Source organism: Odocoileus virginianus, unplaced genomic scaffold, assembly GCF_023699985.2.
Source record: "Odocoileus virginianus isolate 20LAN1187 ecotype Illinois unplaced genomic scaffold, Ovbor_1.2 Unplaced_Contig_20, whole genome shotgun sequence".
In the NCBI taxonomy this organism is placed as follows: domain Eukaryota; kingdom Metazoa; phylum Chordata; class Mammalia; order Artiodactyla; family Cervidae; genus Odocoileus; species Odocoileus virginianus.
Window position 1 is genome coordinate 1,130,334 of NW_027224337.1, and position 23,277 is coordinate 1,153,610.

At 43.6% G+C, this 23,277-nt stretch overlaps 1 protein-coding gene across 9 annotated transcripts in view; it reads left to right on the forward strand.

Moving 5' to 3' along the window:
• Nucleotides 1-266: 266 nt before the first annotated feature.
• Nucleotides 267-23,277, forward strand: part of DNHD1 (dynein heavy chain domain 1) — a 70,616-nt gene continuing 47,605 nt past the window's right edge. For 5 of the 9 annotated variants that reach the window (XM_070464212.1, XM_070464214.1, XM_070464213.1 and 2 more), the window contains exons 1-8: nucleotides 268-331; nucleotides 627-734; nucleotides 824-897; nucleotides 1,143-1,956; nucleotides 5,271-5,441; nucleotides 9,985-10,188; nucleotides 10,268-10,378; nucleotides 20,479-20,635. In XM_070464212.1, coding sequence (XP_070320313.1) covers nucleotides 834-897; nucleotides 1,143-1,956; nucleotides 5,271-5,441; nucleotides 9,985-10,188; nucleotides 10,268-10,378; nucleotides 20,479-20,635 — 1,521 coding nt within the window. In that variant the 5' untranslated portion in view covers nucleotides 268-331; nucleotides 627-734; nucleotides 824-833. Of the gene's footprint in view, nucleotides 332-626; nucleotides 735-823; nucleotides 898-1,142; nucleotides 1,957-5,270; nucleotides 5,442-9,984; nucleotides 10,189-10,267; nucleotides 10,379-20,478; nucleotides 20,636-23,277 lie in introns of all 9 variants that reach the window. The other 4 variants (XM_070464210.1, XM_070464211.1, XM_020896223.2 and 1 more) reach the window with 4 other exon arrangements.

A 23,277-nucleotide genomic window follows, 5' to 3' on the forward strand; every position in this document is an offset into this window, starting at 1 on the left:
TCCCTGTTGTGGGTGCCCGTAGCAACTTACAGGCTCAGTAATAGATAAACAGGCAATATGGACTACACCCGCTCACGACGCCCGCAGGATTGCTCCTTTCCCAAATTAAACAAGTTGTTCTTTTCCAGACCTAACCAGCCAGACTGCCTATTCCCAAGGCCTGCGGGCAGAGGGCAGAGGGCAAGTTTGGCCTGGGCCCGCCCCCTCTCCCAGGGCCCCGCCCCTCTCCCAGGGCCCCGCCCCTTCCTGGCCCCGCCTGGGATCTCACCCGAGGCTCCGCCTCACGCGACGAGCTAACAGTTCTAACAGTTGGGAGGGATGCGGGCCGCGAGTGAGTCCGCTGCTGGGGATCCCTGCCTTTCGCACCACTGCTCCCAGACACACAGACACACACACATTCTCACCACTGCCCCCCCGCCCCCCGGAGTGTCCCTTTCTCCCACACCCCCTCCCTTCCTCTCCTCTTCCACCTCCTCTTCTTCCTCCCGCCTCCAGCCCGCCTAGTACCCTCCTCTGTACCCTCTCCTCTGCTTTCTGTCCTCAACACGTTCCCTTAGTCCACGGGCGAGGGCAGACGGGACCGGGGCTTTGCTGCCTGTCCGTGACGACCTGTTCCTCCCCTTCAGGCGATCGCCAGGCCCCAGCCTCAGTGACTGTTCTCTGCTGCTCTGAGGTCCTCTGAGTGAGCCCTCTTAGGTGCATCTGCCACTTTGCCTCTACCGGTGGCCATACGAGTGCGTGCCAGTCTCTGTGTGGGGGTGGCTGTGAATAGAGCGAGCCTGTGCCCGAGACCCAAGTCTAAGTTCATCCGTTTCTCCTACAGGCACTTCCCCATGAAACCTCACCAGCACATCCCGCTCTCTTCCCTTCCCTTGCCTTCTATGCCCCACAGTCCAGGTGAGGGGATGATGTCAGGGGCAGTGGGAAGGGACTCCTGTGCAGGGAGGGCCCTACCTCCGTCCTGGGCCTGCTTTTCACCCGTCTTAAGGGGAAGCTGTGGGGTGGGTTGAGGGTCTCAGGAAACTGCATCTCTATCCATCTAATGGTCCTAAGTCCCTCCCTTCCCCATTCTCTCAATCCCCTTGACGCTGCCCAGAGCCTAAGCCCCCTTCTCTTGCCCTCTCTTGCGCTGCACCAAGCAGGTGAGACCCATCAACCAGGAGCCTGGAACTGGCAGTTGGATCCCGAGCAGTGGGCAGGGGCAGTTCGACGGCAGTTGAATGCCTGGCTCCTCTTGGTCTCAGATGAAGAGGCATCATCTAAAGCCCTTGAATCTCGGCGCTCCGTAGGTGTCCTGGACGAAGCAGAGCAGCAAGGAGCCTGTCAAGGAAAACAGAGGCAGTCCCTGAAGGCAGTGACTCGGTCTGAGCGCCCCACAGTGCTAGAGCTCCTGGTAGCTGAGCTCCAAACCCTGTTCTCAAAAGTGCTACAGGATGGCAGCCCTGCAGCATGGTACTACCTGCATGCCGTGCTGGGTCTGCTGCCCCCATATCGAGCGCTGCTGGTCGGTCGCCTTAACTTGCTTCCTTTCCTGGAGCGGCTGTACCGCTGGGCACCCTGGGTTCAGGCCCAGCTCCAGCTGGATCTGCTGGACGCCATAGACCAGGCCTTTCCCCGAGACACCTCGTTGTTAGAGGGCACCTCCCATGTTGACTGCTATCCCCAGAAGAAGAGGTTCCATCATGGGACCGCACGCCCAGCATGCCCTTTTGTGCAGGCCCAGTGGGAAGGGCAGCAAGTCGAGGACGATCTGGCCACATGGCTGCGACCGCTGACCCTGCCCGAGCTACAGCACAGCCTGGGTATTGTCGGTGCGGAGGTGGCCGTGGAAGAGACCCAGTGGCTAGATGGCCTCAGGCTTCTGCCCTTGGCACTGGCAACCGACATCCCAGTACAGTATGAAAGCAGTGACACTGACATCGCAGAAGAGGAGCGTGTTGGAAGAACAGAGACTAAGTAAGTGAGGAACCTAGTCCAGGGCTTTGAGCAAAGGAAAGAAAAAAACCTCTTCCTTTCTGTCTGCTAATAACCCCAGTGGTCTCAGTGTTAATCCCCTTAGGAAAATGCAGAAATTAATGAAAATCACAAGTCAGCCTCGAGGAAGCCAAAGCTTCAGAAAACAGCCTGAGTTTCTAGACTTCTTTCTCATGTAGTGCTCAGTTGTTTTTCTCACTTGTTCCATAATCCCCGAGTCTTGCCTCTGGGCCTACCTACTGCAGGATAGTCAATCTGGGTCTCTCCCTCAAGATGCCCCTAGGTGAGTGCCTGTCTGGGGGCCCCTTCCACTCATGTCTATGTGAGCTAAACCAGCTCCAAGGCAGACTAGAGTTGGCTGCACTGCCAGCTAGGACTTTTCATTCTGATCCTTCCAGAGTCTTCTTCCCCTGCGAGTGAGGGACTCTTGGCCCTTGGAGTGATGATTTTCGCCCCAGTCTGGCTCTTAACTGCTCTGTAAGGATTTCAGAATGCCTACAGAGACGCCCTCTTCTCAGAATTCTCTAACTTCTAGTCTTGGAATTTCTCCCTGTCTCCTGGCCAGCTTGTCTGTGACACATTCTAGAAACTCAAGCTGTTTTCTGTTTCGTATTCTCTAGGACTGGCTTGCGGGCATTCATACGTTCACTGTCTGGGAAGAAGGCTAGTTTTACCTTCAATCAATCTTGTCATTCTCAATTTTAGCTCTCAGTTTATGGCTGGGTCAAGTTTTTCCTGAAGCCTTAGAGCCTTAACGGTGGGCATATAGGTAGACTCTTGGGGCCCTGATGGAAGGTGGCTAGTGCCTTCATTGTGTATGCCTTCAATTGCCCCACCAGATGCTTCTTTTTCAATGATCTGCCCTGTGCCCTGAGTATAAGTCTCCTTTCCTGGGGGAGTAATCTGCTGCTGCTGCTGCTAAGCTGCTTCAGTCGTGTCCGACTCTGTGCAACCCCACAGACAGCAGCCCACCAGGCTCCTCTGTCCCTGGGATTCTCCAGGCAAGAATACTGGAGTGGGTTGCCATTTCCTTCTCCACCCTGGGGTTTTACAGCTTAGTTAAGGGAGATAGATGTTAAATAAGTTGATTTAAGTAAAATAGCATTACAATTTGCGTTAAATGCTACAAAATCAAAGAACACTGCCTTTTCCCTGGGTCTTCCTCTGGGTGTGTGTGTGCATACACATCAGAATTAGGAGAAAGCACATCAGAGGAGTTTGGGTTTAAATTTGGGTTAACAAAATAACTTGAAGGTCAGGAAGTGAAATAAAGTGGAAAATTTCAAAGAGGAGGGAGCAGCTGGTGTTAAGCTTTACCAAGACAATTAAGAAAAATCTGAAAAAAATATTCACTGGATTTAGCAACAAGGAAGAGATTGGTGAGAGCAGTTTCAGTGTAGTTTTGTGATGAGGAAGGCAGACTGTAGTGCATTCAGAAGTGAATGGAAGGGGAAGAAGTGGAAATCATGTTTCATTATTTCATGAAGCTTGGCTTGAAAGAGAGAGATTAGGACAGCAGATTGAAAGAACAGTGGTGTCTGAGTAGGACTCTCAAAAAATGAAGAGGTGTTTATAGCCCTCAAGACAGTCTTTGAGCAGTTGGGTGCTCAATACATATTTGTAGAGTGAATGAATAAGTATAGGCTAACAATAGAAGAAAAGGAGATTGAAAATACTTCATGAAGAGGGGAGAAGGGATCCAGAGCACAAATGGAGGAATTAGTCTTGCAGAGAAGAAGGTCACTCCTTCCTCTCAAATTTGGAGGCAAAAGTAGAATGGAAATATGTATAGATAAATGTGTGGGAAGGCAGCTGAACTTGAGGGAGTTATTTCATGGCTGAGAGGATCAATTTTCGCTGGGCAGGGACAGAAGCAAAGAAGAGGACTGGGAGCTCGGCTGGGCTGAGCATGGGGTTGGGGAGGTGGCAGTCTGCAATAGCAGTCAAGGAGACTGCAAGGGGTAGCTGCCTGAAGACTTGTACTAAGACATCAAGCAGAGTGAGCCCACAGATGAGACTGGACTCCAGTAGTCTATACAGGAGATGATGTTTCTCTTCTGAGATCTACTGAACCTGCTTAGTACAAGTAGGGCTTTAATTATTGAGGAAATGAAACTTTAGTGCAGTTACACCATTAAGATGTCCTGATCTAATGTCAAAATCACAAACCCTGTTGTTGATGTGAGCTTCATTTAATTAATTAATTAATTAATTTTTGACTGTTCTGGGTCTTCATTGCTGCCAATGGGACTTCTCTAGTTGCGGAAACCTGGGGCCACTCCCCAATTGTTGTACTAGGGCTTCTCGTTGCGGTGGCTTCTTTTGTTGCAGAACACAGGCTCAGCAGTTGTGGTGTGAGGGCACAGCTGCTCTGTGGCCTGTGAGATCCTCCAGGACCAAGGATTGAACCCGTGTCCCCTGCATTGGCAGGTGGATTCTTAACCACTAGACCACCAAGGAAGTCCCGATGTGAAGCTTAGGATGGCATTGTAGCCCTGGAGTAAGTTGTTCTGTTGATCTAGATTTGGGTTAATTAATGGCATGAATATACTTGGACTGATTAAATCTAAACTGAATTATTCAGAGGGTTTTTGGTTTGTTTTATTTTTGTGCTCTGAGTTTACTCACCAAATCTGTTAGTCCAGGTCATTGACTTTTGGCTTCTCTAATAATAATTAATTTTAATACCAATTTTATCAGCTGGTATGGTAGAAGGGTAGGAAGACTGATGGTATTGGTGCAGGCTTGAGGGTGCTGAAGGGTGTATAGTTGGATCCCAGCTGGGAAGAGATGGATGTGAAGGTGGAGTTTGGGTGATGATGGAGAAAAAGCAAGAAAGAACCCCCAGGCGTGGAGATCATGAGTTGGAAAGCAGGTATAGTGGGGACAAAGATAGGAGATCGAGAAGGCTAGGAAGGTTGCCAGAGGGGAGGTATCTAGGACTGTGGGCTTGCAAGGTGATGAGTTGGGACAGCAAAGTATTCCCATGACTTTTACTGAGTATTATGTAATACTGATATCATAGTAATCACAATCAATCCAGAACGATTACTCATTTATCAGAAAGGGAATGGTTCTTCACACACAGATCTGAATGACTGCAGCTGCCTGACTATGTCACCTCTTGGACTGTATTTGCTCAGCATGCAAACCTTTGGGTGTAGATGGTTGACAGGCTCTAACAAGGCCACATCAGGTCCTCTCAGGCACCTAATCTAGCTCCTTTGTTCACTGGCAGACAGTAGCCTCCTGACCACTTTGCTCTGCCTCTTCTCTCCTGACTTTGTATCATACAGGTCTCAGCTCGACTTGGAAGTTCCTGAGAAGACCATCCAAAAAAGAAGCACTGGCTTCTTACCACAGATGTCCCTCCTGGGTAGCCAGATAATGACCATTATGAAGACAGAGAGATACCTGAAGAAGATCCACTTCCTTTATCTCAACGTGGCTCCCAGCCGCTACTTTACGTGAGAGCCCATGCCCAGACCCCTGACCTGCTCCTCCCGCTCCGACTTCCCCCCACACTGTCTTCCCCTCCTCCTCCTCTCCAGACCTGCTATTTTCCTGTCTTTCTCCTCTACCCTCTCATTTCTTTCTGTCTCCTAGATTCCCTCTTTCTCCCCTTCTCAGCCTTCTCTCCACACTTCACTTCCTCTTGCTCCCCTCTGCTCTCATAGCTTTTCGTGTTAGTCATTCTTTTCTACTTTTTGTCTGTCTTCTTTATTTTGTCCTAGCATGACAGAAACATTTGGTCATCACCTCAGAAGGGAATTTGATGGTGAACTCTTCTAACTCCAGCGCAAGAATCAGGTGTTCATTTAAACCTTAGTGTTTCACAAGGCATCATTTTCCTTAGACTACGTTCCTTTAACTTTTACCTTTTGGTCCTCGTTTTATCTCTGTGCTATGAAAACAAGTCTTCTGAAAAAAAAAAAAAAAAAAGGAAAACAAGTTTTCTTCCATATGACTCAAGAGTCATTCATTCACTTTCTTCCATTAGATCAAAATCTTAGTATTTTTAAAAGCCCTATTCAAGTCTCTTCTCTTCCCAGAAATATCAGTAGTAATTACCATTAATTAAGCTTTTTAAAAATACCTGTGTCGTTTAATCCCCACCTACCAGGTAGGTGCCATTATTATTCTATATATAAGATCAGTAGACTGATGCATAGACAGGTTACGTGACTTGTCCAAGACCACATAGTAAGTGGTAGAAACAAGACTGAAACCTGGCCCTGTCTTAACTCAAAAGTCCATAGTCTTGAGCAGTATCTGATATCTACTCCCAGGAATCTATATATCCTGCATACACTGACCTCTTTCTCCTAAACTTAAGTGGGACTAATGATCTGTACCATCCACTGACTTACTGATCAATTCATTTAACAAAATCTCATGAAGAGCATTGTGCTCATTATTAAGCAATTGTCTCTTGTCTCTAGTCCTGCTCTTCTCTCTCTGCTTTGTAATGCTGGGGCTGGGACTCTGTAAACTTCATTTCTCTTTTTTCAGCTAGCTTCCTGTTAGTTTTGATTAATAGGGGATGCTAGAAGGAGACTGGATAGCAGGATAAAAGGAGAAGGGACTTTGTCCTTCCTCTGCTTTCCCTTCATATCGTTACCCCAGAAATGGTCATTCTCTCTGCCAGCAGCAGGCACTTTCTGAAGTAGCCTCTTCCTGATCCTGGCACTGCAAGAGGGATCAACGCCAGTTGGGGTAGCACTTTCCCATCAGAGTTCTGAATCGTAACTCTACAAGGCCCCTCCTCAGAACTCCTTATTTACTAGTAGCAGCCAGGCGGCATTCCTTAGAAATCCAAGTCCCTGTGCTACAAGCCCCGCCTCCAAATCCATGGCTTCTGAGAACCCAAACTTCTTTCCTTTGTTCCTCTAGTCTTCGGGCTGGCATCCATTTCCTGTGGCTGTTGTTTCTTCTCTACCTTAGTTTTTTCCCTGTTTGCTTTTCAGGTGTCCTCTGACACCTTTTCTAAAACACGTTTTCTTTATTGAATTCACTTTGTTGAAATGCTGAATGCAATTTCTGTTTTCCTGACTGGACTCTGATATAGTACTTGGCATCATGAGTGGTCTCAGGAAATGATCCTCAAATATGGGATTCTGATATTGGTTTGGTAATGTCCTTGGCCTTGGAAAGTACTAGGCTTCTTGCTAATGGGAAATAGCATGCTAGTAATCCATGACCTGTGGTAACATCACAACTAAATTGTCACTGTAGTTGAAGATGATGAACTACCTACTGACACCTAGTGGCTGCTACACTTGATTGTCCCTCAGTTGTGATAGTAATGGTAGCAATGTGGGATGGGAGCCCTGTTGACAATGGTGAAGAGCTTATAGAAAGAAAATGACAAGCTTAGGGCTTTCAACTATCAGCTCAGTCATAATCAGAGAAGCAACATAATCAAAGATAATTAGGCACAGAGAGAAACAAGAAACCATGAGCAAGAGAACTAAAAAAGCAGTGAATAATTACAGGGCCCACATCTGCCCAGAAAGGAACACAGTGAAGTGAGTTTTGCACTTGTTGCTGCTTTTCTCCAAACAGAGATTCCAGTAGAGGCAGTGGTGTGTCAGTTTTACTATAAGCTCCTGAAAGATAGAAGAAAGCAAGCTGAGCTTTCTTCAGACTCCGAAAACTAAAGAGCAGAAGTGGGTTTAAAGCAGATTTGGTTTTAAAACAAAAGAGCTGGGGGCCCACACTAAGGAGGGAGGTGTTTTCTGGTTCAACCTGTGTTGTAACCAGAGTCCCATTTGGAAGCCCAGGGGATTTAACTTGTGGGTTCTCTGATGATTTTCATGTTTTATCTGGATACTTTGCCCAGTTTTTCTAGTTGTTCTCAAGGGGAATATTGGTCCATATTTCTAGTGCACCATCAGTAAAAGTGGAAACCTGGCATTTTTTGTTTCACTTTGAGGTTTTCTTTCAGTGTATTTGCAGTTATCAAAGTTTTCTTATATTTGTCCTAGATTGCCATGCTTGCAAGGATCTCAGTCCAGGCCAGGGATTGAACCTGGGCCACAGCAGTGAAAGCCCGAAATCCTAATCTCTAGGCTACCAGGGAACACCCTGTCCTAGATTTTGATTTATACTTCAGTTCAGTTCAGTCGCTCAGTCGTGTCTGACTCTTTGAGACCCCATGAATCGCAGCACGCTCAGGCCTCCCTGTCCATCACCACCAACTCCCAGAGTTTACTCAAACTCATGCCCATCGAGTCGGTGATGCCATCCAGCCATCTCATCCTCTGTCGTCCCCTTCTCCTCCTGCCCTCAATCTTTCCCAGCATCAGGGTCTTTTCCAATGAGTCAACTCTTCGCATGAGGTGGCCAAAGTACTGGAGTTTCAGCTTCAGCATCAGTCCTTCCAGTGAACACCCAGGACTGATCTCCTTTAGGATGGACTGGTTGGTTTATACTTAGGGAAGAATATATTCCTTCACTTCCTTCGGGTCTTTGCTCAGCTCTCCCTGACTCCTGCCCTGTGCAGGAAGAATAGCCTCCATTAAGAAGGCCACAGGGGAAGGAGCATGCCCTTGGGAAGTCAGGCCTCAGTTAGGATAGGTCTCTATCCTGGGGGATGCTGCATAACCCAGTGGTTAAGAGAAGGGGGCTTTAGTCAGGTAGATTTGCTTTTTAAATCCTGGGCTTCCCTGGTGGCTCAGTGGTAAAGAGTCTGCCTGCCAATGCAGGAGATGCAGGTTCAGTCCCTGGGTGGGGAAGATCCCCTGGAGAAGGAAATGGCAACCCACTCCAGTATTCTTGCCTGGGAAATCCCATGGACAGAGGAGCCTGGTGGGCCACAGTCCATGGTGTCGCATAAGAGTTGGACACAACTTAGCAGCTAAACAACAGAAATTCTTTCCTTAACTGCCTTGTGCAAACTTATGACTTCTCTTTGTTCAGTTTTCTCATCTGTAATTTGGGGATAATAGTATACTTAAGAAGATCTAGTCACTTTGTCAGAAATGAAATAAAGTTTTTATATGATTTGACTTACTGAGTTTATACTGATACTTATGTATATGCCCTTGAGTCATTTGCTTAATAATTTATGAGGGAGTGATGGGAGAGAGAGAGACAGAGAGAGAGAGAGAGAGAGAGGAGGGCGGTTTTACCTTTTAGGCATTATATGCATTGGACTTGGGACACACAGCTTTTAAAGGGCTAAAAAATATTTTTAGTGCTTAAAAATATTACTGACTCCACGTTATGAAAAGAAAACTGCGGGATAAAAATTAATAAATCCTTATTAAATGTGCCCAAGCATAGCATTATGGCAACTATTTTACCTCAGCTAGATATAGCACATAATTTATATGTTACATACTTACATATAGAGTGTATTTAATGTGGGATATGGGAGCATTTTCCTGAAATAAGACAACTTACTAGGATTATAAAATAGCTCTGGAGGAATTTATCTGGTTCACTAGATGGCAGTTTTCCTCTTTATTGGCCTGTGTCTAGTGTTCTAGTTACCCTTGCTTTCCCCCATTCTCAGTTACTCCAAACAGCCTTCCCTGATTATCTCTGTATGTTATTTCAGCATGTTGGATATACATATTTTATCATTTCTAAGAGGTACATTTTTTTCACATTTCAACATTTCTGAAATTGTCATGCATGTTACAAATTGGTGGCGTATCATATTGACAGCATTTTTTCTTTTAGTGTTTCATGAAAGAATGCTGCGGCTTACAATTGATAGCATCTTAGATTTGATGGGATGTATGTTTTCTGTGTCTGGAGATATGAACTTCTTGGAACTGGCTAAGAGCCTTTTTCTTTCTTCCCATCTGTTTTTGGCTTCCTTTTTCTTCTTAATATCACATCTTTCTGGTTTGAAAATCATTCTGCTCTCTTTCCCCCTCTTCCCACTGTCTTCTGCCTTCCTTTCTGCCTCCTTGTTCCCCCTTTCTGTCCTTCTTTTGTCCCTCCCTGGAGTCTGCACAAACTCCCAAGGCCCCCACTGATCTGTGCTCTGGTTTAAAGGCCTTACAGCCTGATGGTGGTGCCACCCAACAAGGTGAACCCCGAGCACTACATCTTCTCTCCCTTCGGGATCCTGCACGTGCATCCCGTGGAGGGCAGTGAGGCGATGACACTGGGAACCTGGCACCACCACTCTGTCCTCTGGCAACAGCTCCAGCTTATACCGTTCTTCAAGTATTGCCTCTTACGCAAGGCCTTAGCCAGGTAGGTGATGGTGGGTATGGGGTTTGGGAAGAGGCATCACAAAGAGCCACAGTACCTGTCACTTCCCTCTGGTTTGTAGCTGGAAAAAGGGTGTGAAGCTGCAGAGGTTGCACCAGCATCGGTCTTTCCTAGAGAAACACCTGCTCCTGGCTGTCCCCCACTTTGGAGCTGGGCTGCTTCATATCAACAGGTGAGGTCTTCAAGGCACAACATCTATGGACTTTTTTTTTTTTTTTTACTTCTATGGACTTAAAAAAAAATATTTATTTGGCTGTGCTGGGTCTTAGTTGTGGCATATGGGATCTAGTTCCCTGACCAGGGATTGAATCCAACCTCACTGCATTAGGAACACAGAGTTCTTAGCAACTGGACCACCAGGGAAGTCTCTGCAGTGGACTTCTGAAAATTATTTTATAAACAGTAACATACATGATCATTTTAGAAGATTTGGAAAATACAAAAAGAGCACAAATGAAAAACTCTTCAATCTCACCATCTATAGATAACCATGACATTTTGTCACATATTCTTATAGTCTTTTTTCCCATCATATTAACAAATGCAATCATACTTCACATAATTGTTATGTAACCAGTTTTTTCCTCTGAAAAATATATTCTGAACAGATCTATGTATTAATAAATTTCTATATCAACTTTCTCCAGATTGTCCAGTTATTAAGTATCAAATATGAGGATGCAATGTAGGTATTTGAAACTCTGCTCTTACCATGGTATTACTTGAATTCTCTCTTTTTTTAAGAAAAACTTAGTTTCTCCTGTTTTCAATTCTTTCTTACTTTCTCTGCACAACTCCTCAACTATTGCAGTTATCTTCTGTGATAAGAGTTGCAAGCTCAGATGCCTGCAGGGCCCAAGGAAAAGCTGTGGAAGAAACACAGTGGGCTGGATTCAAGACATTAGGGAGCATGGGACTGCAGTCAGCTTGGGGATTGCACCTAAAGAGGACAGTCACTACTCAGTTCCAATTGGTTCTTTTTTTTTTTTTCATTTATTTTTATTAGTTGGAGGCTAATTACTTTACAATATTGTAGTGCTTTTTGCCATACATTGACATGAATCAGCCATGGAATTGCATGTATTCCCCATCCCAATCCCCCCTCCCACCTCCCTCTCCACCCGATTCCTCTGGGTTTTCTCAGTGCACCAGGCCCGAGCACTTGTCTCATGCATCCAACCTGGGCTGGTGATCTGTTTCACCATAGATAACATACATGTTTCGATGCTGTTCTCTCGAAATATCCCACCCTCGCCTTCTCCCACAGAGTCCAAAAGTCTGTTCTGTACATCTGTGTCTCTTTTTCTGTTTTGCATATAAGGTTATCGTTACCATCTTTCTAAATTCCATATATATGTGTTAGTATGCTGTATTGGTCTTTATCTTTCTGGCTTACTTCACTCTGTATAATGGGCTCCAGTTTCATCCATCTCATTAGAACTGGTTCAAATGAATTCTTTTTAATGGCTGAGTAATATTCCATGGTGTATATGTACCACAGCTTCCTTATCCATTCGTCTGCTGATGGGCATCTAGGTTGCTTCCATGTCCTGGCTATTATAAACAGTGTTGCGATGAACATTGGGGTGCACGTGTCTCTTTCAGATCTGGTTTCCTTGGTGTGTATGCCCAGAGGTGGTTATTGCTGGGTCATATGGCAGTTCTATTTCCAGTTTTTTAAGAAATCTCCACACTGTTCTCCAGAGCGGCTGTACTAGTTTGCATTCCCACCAACAGTGTAAGAGGGTTCCCTTTTCTCCACACCCTCTCCAGCATTTATTGCTTGTAGACTTTTGGATAGCAGCCATCCTGACTGGCATGTAATGGTACCTCATTGAGGTTTTGATTTGCATTTCTCTGATAATGAGTGATGTTGAGCATCTTTTCATGTGTTTGTTAGCCATCTGTATGTCTTCTTTGGAGAAATGTCTGTTTGGTTCTTTCGGGGCCCATTTTTTGATTGGGTCATTTATTTTTCTGGAATTGAGCTGCAGGAGTTGCTTGTATATTTTTGAGATTAATCCTTTGTTGCTTCGTTTGCTATTATTTTCTCCCAATCTGAGGGCTGTCTTTTCACCTTACTTATAGTTTCCTTTGTTGTGCAAAAGCTTTTCAGTTTCATTAGATCCCATTTGTTTATTTTTGCTTTTATTTCCAATATTCTGGGAGGTGGGTCATAGAGGATCCTGCTGTGATTCATGTCGGAGAGTGTTTTGCCTATGTTTTCCTCTAGGAGTTTTATAGTTTCTGGTCTTACATTTAGATCTTTAATCCATTTTGAGTTTATTTTTGTGTATGGTGTTAGAAAGTGTTCTAGTTTCATTCTTTTACAGGTGGTTGACCAGTTTTCCCAGCACCACTTGTTAAAGAGGTTGTCTTTTTTCCATTGTATATCCTTGCCTCCTTTGTCGAAGATAAGGTGTCCATAGGTTTGTGGATTTATCTCTGGGCTTTCTATTCTGTTCCATTCATCTATATTTCTGTCTTTGTGCCAGTACCATACTGTCTTGATGACTGTGGCTTTGTAGTATAGTCTGAAGTCAGGCAGGTTGATTCCTCCAGTTCCATTCTTCTTTCTCAAGATGACTTTGGCTATTCGAGGTTTTTTGTATTTCCATACAAATTGTGAAATTATTTGTTCTAGTTCTGTGAAAAATACCATTGGTAGCTTAATAGGGATTGCATTGAATCTATAGATTGCTTTGGGTAGTATAGCCATTTTGACAATATTGATTCTTCCAATCCATGAACACGGTATGTTTCTCCATCTGTTTGTGTCCTCTTTGATTTCTTTCATCAGTGTTTTGTAGTCTTCTATGTATAGGTCTTTTGTTTCTTTAGGTAGATATACTCCTAAGTATTTTATTCTTTTTGTTGCAGTGGTGAATGGTATCGTTTCCTTAATTTCTCTTTCTGTTTTCTCATTGTTAGTGTATAGAAATGCAAGGAGATTTCTGTGTGTTATTTTTATATCCTGCAACTTTACTATATTCGTTGATTAGCTCTAGTGATTTTCTGGTAGAGTCTTTAGGGTTTTCTATGTAGAGGATCATGTCATCTGTAAACAGAGAGAGTTTCACTTCTTCTTTTCCTATCTGGATTCCTTTTACTTCTTTTTCTGCTCTGATTGCTGTGGCCAAAACTTCCAAAACTATGTTGAATAGTAGTGGTGAGAGTGGGCACCCTTGTCTTGTTCCTGATTTCAGGGGAAATGCTTTCAATTTTTCACCATTGAGGGTAATGCTTGCTGTGGGTTTGTCATATATAGCTTTTATTATGTTGAGGCATGTTCCTTCTATTCCTGCTTTCTGGAGAGTTTTAGTCATAAATGGGTGTTGAATTTTGTTTCAAAGGCTTTCTCTGCATCTATTGAGATAATCATGTGGTTTTTATCTTTCAATTTGTTAATGTGGTGTATTACATTGATTTGCGGATATTAAAGAATCCTTGCATTCCTGGGATAAAGCCCACTTGGTCATGGTGTATGATTTTTTTAATATGTTGTTGGATTCTGTTTGCTAGAATTTTGTTAAGGATTTTTGCATCTATGTTCATCAGTGATATTGGCCTGTAGTTTTCTTTTTTTGTGGCATCTTTGTCTGGTTTTGGAATTAGGGTGATGGTGGCCTCATAGAATGAATTTGGAAGTTTACCTTCTTCTGCAATTTTCTGGAAGAGTTTGAGTAAGATAGGTGTTAGCTCTTCTCTAAATTTTTGGTAGAATTCAGCTGTGAAGCCATCTGGTCCTGGGCTTTTGTTTGCTGGAAGATTTCTGATTACAGTTTCAATTTCCTTGCTTGTGATGGGTCTGTTAAGATCTTCTATTTCTTCCTGGTTCAGTTTTGGAAAGTTATACTTTTCTAAGAACTTGTCCATTTCTTCCAAGTTGTCCATTTTATTGGCATAGAGCTGCTGGTAGTAGTCTCTTATGATCCTTTGTATTTGTCTGTTGTGATCTCTCCATTTTCATTTCTAATTTTCTTAATTTGGTTCTTCTCTCTTTGTTTCTTAATGAGTCTTGCTAATGGTTTGTCAATTTTGTTTATTTTTTCAAAAAACCAGCTTTTAGCTTTGTTGATTTTTGCTATGGTCTCTTTAGTTTCTTTTGCATTTATTTCTGCCCTAATTTTTAAGATTTCTTTCCTTCTACTAACCCTGGGGTTCTTCATTTCTTCCTTCTCTAGTTGCTTTAGGTGTAGAGTTAGATTATTTATTTGACTTTTTTCTTGTTTCTTGAGGTAAGCCTGTAATGCTATGAACCTTCCCCTTAGCACTGCTTTTACAGTGTCCCATAGGTTTGGGGTTGTTGTGTTTTCATTTTCATTCATTTCTATGCATATTTTGATTTCTTTTTTTATTTCTTCTGTGATTTGTTGGTTATTCAGAAGCGTGTTATTTAGCCTCCATATGTTTGAATTTTTAACAATTTTTTTCCTGTAATTGAGATCTAATCTTACTGCACTGTGGTCAGAAAAGATGACTGGAATGATTTCAATTTTTTTTAATTTTCCAAGACTAGATTTATGGCCCAGGATGTGATCTATTCTGGAGAAGGTTCCGTGTGCACTTGAGAAAAAGGTGAAGTTGATTGTTTTGGGGTGAAATGTCCTATAGATATCAATTAGGTCTAGCTGGTCCATTGTGTCATTTAAAGCTTGTGTTTCCTTGTTAATTTTCTGTTTAGTTGATCTATCCATAGTTGTGAGTGGGGTATTAAAGTCTCCCACTATTATTGTTATTAATTTCCTCTTTCATACTCATTAGCATTTGCCTTACATATTGTGGTGCTCCTATGTTGGGTGCATATATATTTATAATTGTTATATCTTCTTCTTGGATTGATCCTTTGATCATTATGTAGTGTCCTTCTTTGTCTCTTTTCACATCCTTTATTTGAAAGTCTATTTTATCTGATATGAGTATTGTGACTCCTGCTTTCTTTTGGTCTCCATTTGCGTGAAATATTTTTTTCCAGCCCTTCACTTTTAGTCTGTATGTGTCTCTTGTTTTGAGGTGTGTCTCTTGTTTTGAGGTGGGTCTCTTGTAGACAGCATATATAGGGGTCTTGTTTTTGTATCCATTCAGCCAGTCTTTGTCTTTTGGTTGGGGCATTCAACCCATTTACATTTAAGGTAATTATTGATAGGTATGGTCCTGTTGCCATTTACTTTGTTGTTTTGGGTTCACGTTTATACAACCTTTCTGTGTTTCCTGTCTAGAGAAGATCCTTTAGCATTTGTTGAAGAGCTGGTTTGGTGGTGCTGAATTCTCTCAGCTTTTGCTTGTCTGTAAAGCTTTTGAATTCTCCTTCATATCTGAATGAGATCCTTGCTAGGTACAGTACTAGGTTGTAGGTTATTCTCTTTCATTACTTTAAGTATGGCCTGCCATTCCCTTCTGGCCTGGAGGGTTTCTATTGATAGATCAGCTGTTATCCTTATGGGAATCCCTTTGTGTGTTATTTGTTGTTTCTCCCTTGCTGCTTTTAATATTTGTTCTTTGTGTTTGATCTTTGTTAATTTGATTAATATGTGTCTTGGGGTGTTTCGCCTTGGGTTTATCCTGTTTGGGACTCTCTGGGTTTCTTGGACTTGGGTGGCTATTTCCTTCCCCATTTTAGGGAAGTTTTCAGCTATTATCTCCTCGAGTATTTTCTCATGACCTTTCTTTTTGTCTTCTTCTTCTGGGACTCCTATGATTCGAATGTTGGGGCGTTTCACATTGTCCCAGAGGTCCCTGAGGTTGTCCTCATTTCTTTTGATTCTTTTTTCTTTTTTCCTCTCTGCTTCATTTATTTCCACCATTTTATCTTCTACCTCACTTATCCTGTCTTCTGTCTCCGTTATTCTACTCTTGGTTCCCTCCAGAGTGTTTTTGATCTCATTTATTGCATTATTTTTAATTGACTCTTTTTTATTTCTTCTAGGTCTTTATTAAACCTTTCTTGCATCTTCTCAATCTTTGTCTCCAGGCTATCCGTAACTCCATTTTGTTTTCAAGATTTTGGATCATTTTTATTATTTTTCTAAATTCTTTTTCAGGCAGATTCCCTATCTCCTCCTCTTTTGTTTGACTTGGTGGGCATTTTTCATGTTCCTTTACCTGTTGGGTATTTCTCTGCCTTTTCATCTTGTTTAGATTGCTGTGTCTGGAGTGGGCTTTCTGTATTCTGGAGGTCTGTGGTTCCTTTTTATTGTGGAGGTTTTACCCAGTGGGTGGGGTTGGATGATTGGCTTGTCAAGGTTTCCTGGTTAGGGAAGCTTGCGTCGGTGTTCTGGTGCGTGGAACTAGATTTCTTCTCTCTGGAGTGCAATGGAGTGCCCAGTAATGAGTTTTGAGATGGGTCTATGTGTTAGGTGTGACTTTGGGCAGCCTGTATGTTGATGCTCAGGGCTATGTTCCTGTGTTGCTGGAGAATTTGCATGGTATGTCTTGCTCTGAAACTTACTGGCTCTTGGGTGGTGGTTGGTTTCAGTGTAGGTATGGAGGCTTTTGAATGGTCTCTTATTACTTAATGTTCCATGTAGTCAGGAGTTTTCTGGTGTTCTCAGGTTTTGGGCTTAAGTCTCCTGCCTCTGGATTTCAGTTTTATTCTTCCAGTAGTCTCAAGACTTCTCCAACTATACAGCACTGATAATAAAACTTCTAGGTTAATGGTGAAAAGATTCTCCACCATGAGGGACACCCAGAGAGGTTCACAGAGTTACATGAAGAAGAGGAGAGGGAGGAGGGAGATAGAGATGAGCAGGAGGAGAAAAAGGGGGACTCAAGAGGAGAGAGACAGATCTACGCAGTTATCTGTTCCCAGAGTGTTCTCTGTAGCCCAGATACCCACAAAGATTCACAGAATTGGATTGGGAAGAGAAGGGGAAAGGAGGAAATAGAGGTGTTCTGAGGTAGAAAACGGAGAGTCAAAAGTGGGAGAGAGTAATCAACACACTCCTGAATAAAAATGGGAACTGAATATTGGCTTCTTAAATGTCCAAAATTTATATCACATACTGAAAAACAAAGATTAAAAATCTAGAGTAGAGGTTAGACTCTTAAAAATACAATATTAAAAAAAAAATTTTAGAAATATATATGAAGTTCAGTTTAAAAATAGGGCTTCTCTTTTTTTTTGCAAGGTTATAGTGAAATGAAAATGAAAATTAAGGAGTAGTAGAGGAGTAATAGAGGACTTTAAAAGGAAATAAGAAAAAAAAAAAAAAAAAAAAAAAAAAAAGAAAAAATTTTTTTCCTAATTAAAAAAATTGTAAAAATCTATGAAAATGAAAGTTAAGGAGTAATGGGGGAGTAATAGGGAATTTTAAAAGAAAATAAAAGAGAAAAAAAAAAAAGAAAAAAAGAAAAAAAATTTTTTTTTAATTAAAAAAAAAAAGTAAAAATATATCTAGGAATTTCTCTGGAGCTGTTGTGGTCAGTGTGGGTTCGGTTCAGTTTCAGATAGCTCCTCGTTCCAGCTTACACTTCTCGATATCTATAGGCCCCTTCTGGTGTAGTCGGTGTTCTCTACAGGGATTTTAATCTGTTGCACTGGTCCCTTCTGAAGCGGTTCCCTTTGTTTATTTGGCTTCTGTTTGCCGGTCTCTTCAGTGCCTAATTTCCGCCCTGACACAGGCGGGTGGAGGTGGTCTCTAGTTCAGGTTCAGTTGTTCCGACGCGATGAGGGGAGGGACGGGCGCTGCTTTCCCCGTCTACGCTGCTCAGGCTCCCGGCTGCTCTATATGGAGCGTGCCCTGCGCTGCGCGTGGTTCCAGCCCTCGGGTGTTCCACAAAAGCGCGGACTCGGCTGCGCCTGCGTTTTGTGCCTTCCCCGGCCCGAGCAGCTCAGGCAGCCAGGAGCTTGACGGGCGCACTCTCCCCGGGTGCGGCGCGCCTTCTCCCCTCCGCGTCCCCAGCCCCAGTCCCCGCCCGCACCGGTTGGGTGCGTGCGCCCTGTGTCTAGCTGTGACCCTCCCGGCGGATGTCGACCATCCAGAATCTCAGGAAGTCTTTGGTTAGAAACTGGAGGCCTGTTTGCAGTGCGGTAGGGGATGCGGTCCTTGGGGCCGAGCCTGCCCCTTTCCCCTCCCCCCTGCCTCCTGCCTCCGGCGGGGCTGGGCCGGTCCGCAGCCTGCGAGCTCTTCTCTGGACTTGCTCAGACCCTTTGTTCTGCGAACGGCCGGCAGTGTGTTTGGGCCGGTTAATTTTCTCTCTCTCTTTTGCTATCCCACAGTTTAAGTTGGTAACTCACAAAAGCTCCCTCCAATTGTCCTCAGGGCACTCAGGCCCGGTCCTTACCCTAAGCAATGCCGCCTGCTCCTCTCCGTTCCGCCCCCACTTGCTGGTGGCGGATGCGGGCGTCTGGGGTACTTTTCTGCTGGGAGTTGCTTTTAGGCACGTAATCTGTGGGTTTTATTTATTTTTCCCTCCCAGTTAGGTTGCCCTCTGAGATTCAAAAATCTTCCCCCAGACCCACCAGTGCGAGGGTTTCCTGGTGATTGGAAACTTCCTCTATTAAGACTCCCTTCCCGGGACGGATCTCTGTCCCTAGCTCTTTTGTCTCTCTTTTTATCTTTTATATTTTGTCCTACCTCCTTTCGAAGACAATGGGCTGCTTTTCTGGGCACCTGATGTCCTCAGCTAGCGATCAGAAGTTGTTTTGTGAAGTTTGCTCTGCGTTCAATTGTTCTTTCGATGAATTTGTAGGGGAGAAAGTGGTCTCCCCGTCCTATTCCTCCGCCATCTTGGCTCCTCCCCAATTGATTCTTACCATTAGGAATATGGATCCAGCATGTCAGCCACATTATTTTTTTCAGGATGACCTAGGAATCCACATTTTGTTGTAAAATCTCTTAATTTTATCTGGTTATCTTTTAATTTTTATTAAAACACCAAAAAGTTTTATTAAAACACTGTGCTGGCCAACTCTTAGTGGTACATACAAAAACCCTTTCATTCTGAATTTGGTCCATGTGCTACCAGTTCATAACCTCAGCTCTAGATTTTCTCCCGTCTAGCTTAATCATCATGGCATAATTGGCTGCACAGATCCGAATTTAAGTCCTGAACACTAGCAAGAGAACTTATTCTTTGAGCCCCAGTTTCCTGATCTGAAAACAAAAGAAGATTTTTGCTACTCACAGCTGTTAAAAAAAAAAAAAGTCACAGCCATAACCAACTCTTTGCAACCCTTTGGACTGTAGCCTGCCAGGGTCCTCTGTCCATTGGATTTTCCAGGCAAGAATACTAGAGTAAGTTTCCATTTCCTTCTCCAGGGGAGCTTCCTGACCCAGGGATCAAACCAGCGTCTCCCAAGTCTCCTGTTTTGTAGGTGGATTCTTTACTTGATGGCTTCCCTGATAGCTCAGTTGGTAAAGAATCTGCCTGCAATGCAGGAGACCCCAGTTCTATTCCTGGGTCGGGAAGATCTGCTGGAGAAGGGATAGGCTACCCACTCCAGTATTCTTAGGCTTCCCTTGTGGCTCAGCTGGTAAAGAATCTGCCTGTAGTGAGGCAGGACTGGGTTCGATCCCTAAGTTGGAAAGATCCCCCAGAGAAGGGAAAGGCTACCCACTCCAGTATTCTGGTCTGGAGAAGTCCATGGGGTCCCAAAGAGTCAGACATTACTGAGTGACTTTCACTTTAACTTACTTTCACTGTGTTTACTCAACGAACCAGCAGTGAGAATTAAATGAGATAGTGAATATAAAGTACCATATTCAGTGCCTCAATAGGAACTGAGTAAATGATACCCATGTGATCATCCTCTGTTTATCAGGGAGCCCATTTTTTCAAGGATATTTTGAGATGTAGATTTTTCAGGGTGGTTGTGGGGGGAAGTAGATAACAGAAGTGGGTTTCTTCAGGGATGGTCAGCCCATAGGGAAGTTGGAGGTTCCTTACCTTTGATTCTAAAACTTGCCTGTCCATCTAGACTGTAAAGACCAGTGGCTTTCCTTATTCCAAGGAAGAAGCCTCTGCTGTCTCTCCTTCTAGTCAGACCCTAGGATTTCTTTGGCCTTCTTTCCTTGCAGAAAGGGTTACCCAGTGTAAACATTTGTGCATACCCCAAACCTTTGCCAAAGAATTCCACAGCTAGCAACACCCTGGGCTTAACCTCTTCTGAAGAACCCTCAAGAGGAGGCTGTCACTGTCGGTCTCTGGGAACATTATGCTGTCTCTAAACCTTTGCTTATTCTGGGGTGAGCTGGACTAGGAATAAGTCAAAAGAGTCCAAGGAAGGAGGGCAGAGTCACCAGCTCTGACCAGTTTAGCCCTTGATTCCAGACTCCTGCAGGAGCTGCATTCTGTGTCCTGGCTCCCCCATGAAGCAGATCAGTGCTACGAGCTGCTGGACCTGCGGCGGGCTCTAGCCAAGGAGAACCACAAGGCCCTGCGGCTGCTCCATCGCTGCCTGCGTCTCTGCACATCCATCCTTCATCTGGTAAGAGGCTCCCATTTATGGTGAGATTTCTCTCCAAGCTGAACACACCAGGGTTTCAGCTATCTCTTGGCTTAAGCTTCCCTGTATGTTCTGGACTCCGCAGTGGGCTGAGTCTTTGTCCTATTTACCAACAGCAGCCTGTACTCTAAGTGGATGGATTAGTAACAAATAGGCAGAGACTTAGATTCAATCTTTACCTAAAGGCTTGAGCGGAGTCAAGAAGGAACATTCGTGCCAGGAGCAGTTAGAGAATTTGAAAGTTGGGATCCTGATCCTATGTGTTTCTGGGCTTGTTCCAGAACCTCTCTTGAGCTTTTGATAGGCCTCCATGGCTGATAGAAGCATCCAGTCATGGGGTCCTTCCTTCTTGTGCCGACTTCACATCTGTGGTACATGCCCCGTGCGTGCCTGCCCAGCCTCTCAGTCGTGTCTGACCCTTTGGGACTCTTATGAACTGTAGCCCACCAGGCTGCTCTGTCCATGGGATTTCTAGGCAAGAATACTGAAGCAGGTTGACATTTCCTACTCCAGGGGATCTTCCTGACTGAGGGATTGAACCCACATCTCCTGCTTGCAGGTGGATTCAGCATGTCAGCTTTAAATCTATAGATCAATTTGGGGGAGAATTGATATCCTAACAATATTTAGTTTCCTAATCCATGACATGGATCTATTGATTTATTTTGATTTCTTTAATTACTTTTGACAGGATTTTGGAGGTTTCCTGTAAATGTCTTGAACATATTTATCATTAGATTTGTTCATTAGGTTTATTGCTAGATACTAGACATTTTTTGTTGCTATTATAAATGGTATTTTAAAGCATTGCTGTTTTCTGATAGTTGCTATACCATACACAAAAATTAATTCATGGTGGTTAAAAGTAAATGCAAAAAGAAAATTTTAAAAGCTTTCAGTTTCATCCATCTCATTAGAACTGATTCAAATGAATTCTTTTTAATGGCTGAGTAATATTCCATGGTGTATATGTACCACAGCTTCCTTATCCATTCATCTGCTGATGGGAATCTAGGTTGCTTCCATGTCCTGGCTATTATAAACAGTGCTGCGATGAACATTGCGGTGCACGTGTCTCTTATGAGATGGATGAAACTGGAGCCCATTATACAGAGTGAAGTAAGTCAGAAAGATAAAGAACATTACAGCATACTAACACATATATATGGAATTTAGAAAGATGATAACGATAACCCTATATGCAAAACAGATAAAGAGACACAGATGTACAGAACAGACTTTTGGACTCTGTAGGAGAAGGCGAGGGTGGGATGTTTCGAGAGAACAGCATTGAAACATGTATATTATCTATGGTGAAACAGATCACCAGCCCAGGTTGGATGCATGAGACAAGTGCTCGGGCCTGGTGCACTGGGAAGACCCAGAGGAATCGGGTGGAGAGGGAGGTGGGAGGGGGATCGGGATGGGGAATACATGTAACTCCATGGCTGATTCATGTCAATGTATGGCAAAAAGCACTACAATATTGTAAAGTAATTAGCTTCCAACTAATAAAAATAAATGGGAAAAAAAAGCTTTCAGAAGGTAACATGAGATAATATTTTTATCATCCCAGGGTTTCTTAAAACAGAAAAATTAAAAGCCATAAAAAACAACATGTCTATATGAGATCCAACCAGTCCATCCTAAAGGAGATCAGCTGAAACTCCAATACTTTGGCCACCTCATGCGAAGAGCTGACTCACTGGAAAAGACCCTGATGCTGGGAGGGACTGGGGGCAGGAGGAGAAGGGGACGACAGAGGATGAGATGGCTGGATGGCATCACCGACTCGATGGACATGAGTTTGGGTAAACTCCGGGAGTTGGTGATGGACAGGGAGGCCTGGCATGCTGCGATTCATGGGGTCGCAAAGAGTCGGACATGACTGAGCGACTGAACTGAACTGAACTGATATTAAAATTAACTTTTTAAAAATCACCATTGAAAAAATGAAAGGACAAGCAAGTGTAACACTTGCCACTTCCTGTGCTGCTATGTGCAGTGGAATGGAACCAGTCCCTGTTGGCAATCACCCCAAAGGTGGGGTGCAAGGGCAGTAAGGCAGAATCAGTGATCATCACAGCTAGAAACTGAACTGTTACAGAACCAAGCTTATAATCTGTGCTAAATAAAAGCATGCTGCTGTCCATTAAAATGTAGCATTATTGAATCACTCAGATAGAAACAAATAATGATATTATATGTGAGTGTTTTAGGTACTCATCAATTTTTAAGGAAGTTTCCATCAACTCCTAGTTTGTTAAGAGGTTTTATCATGAATGGGTATTGAATTTTGTCCAGTGATTTTTTTTTCTTCTTCTTCTATTTAGATGATCATGTAATTTTTCTCCTTGAGTCTGTTAATATGGTAAATTGTCAGTGTTAGACCACCTTTGCATTACTAGTATAAACCTATTTCCTTCCTTCCTTCCTCCTTCCCTCCTTGAGTAGTTGAGGCGTGGGCTTAACTGTTCCTTGGCATGTGAGATCTTACTTCCCTGACCAGGCCTCAAACCTGTGTCCCTGAATTGTAAGGCAAATTCTTAATCACTGGACCTCCAGGGAAGTCCCCTAACCAGCACTCCTGATTCCTTGTTTCCTGCTGTTTTTTTTTCACAGCT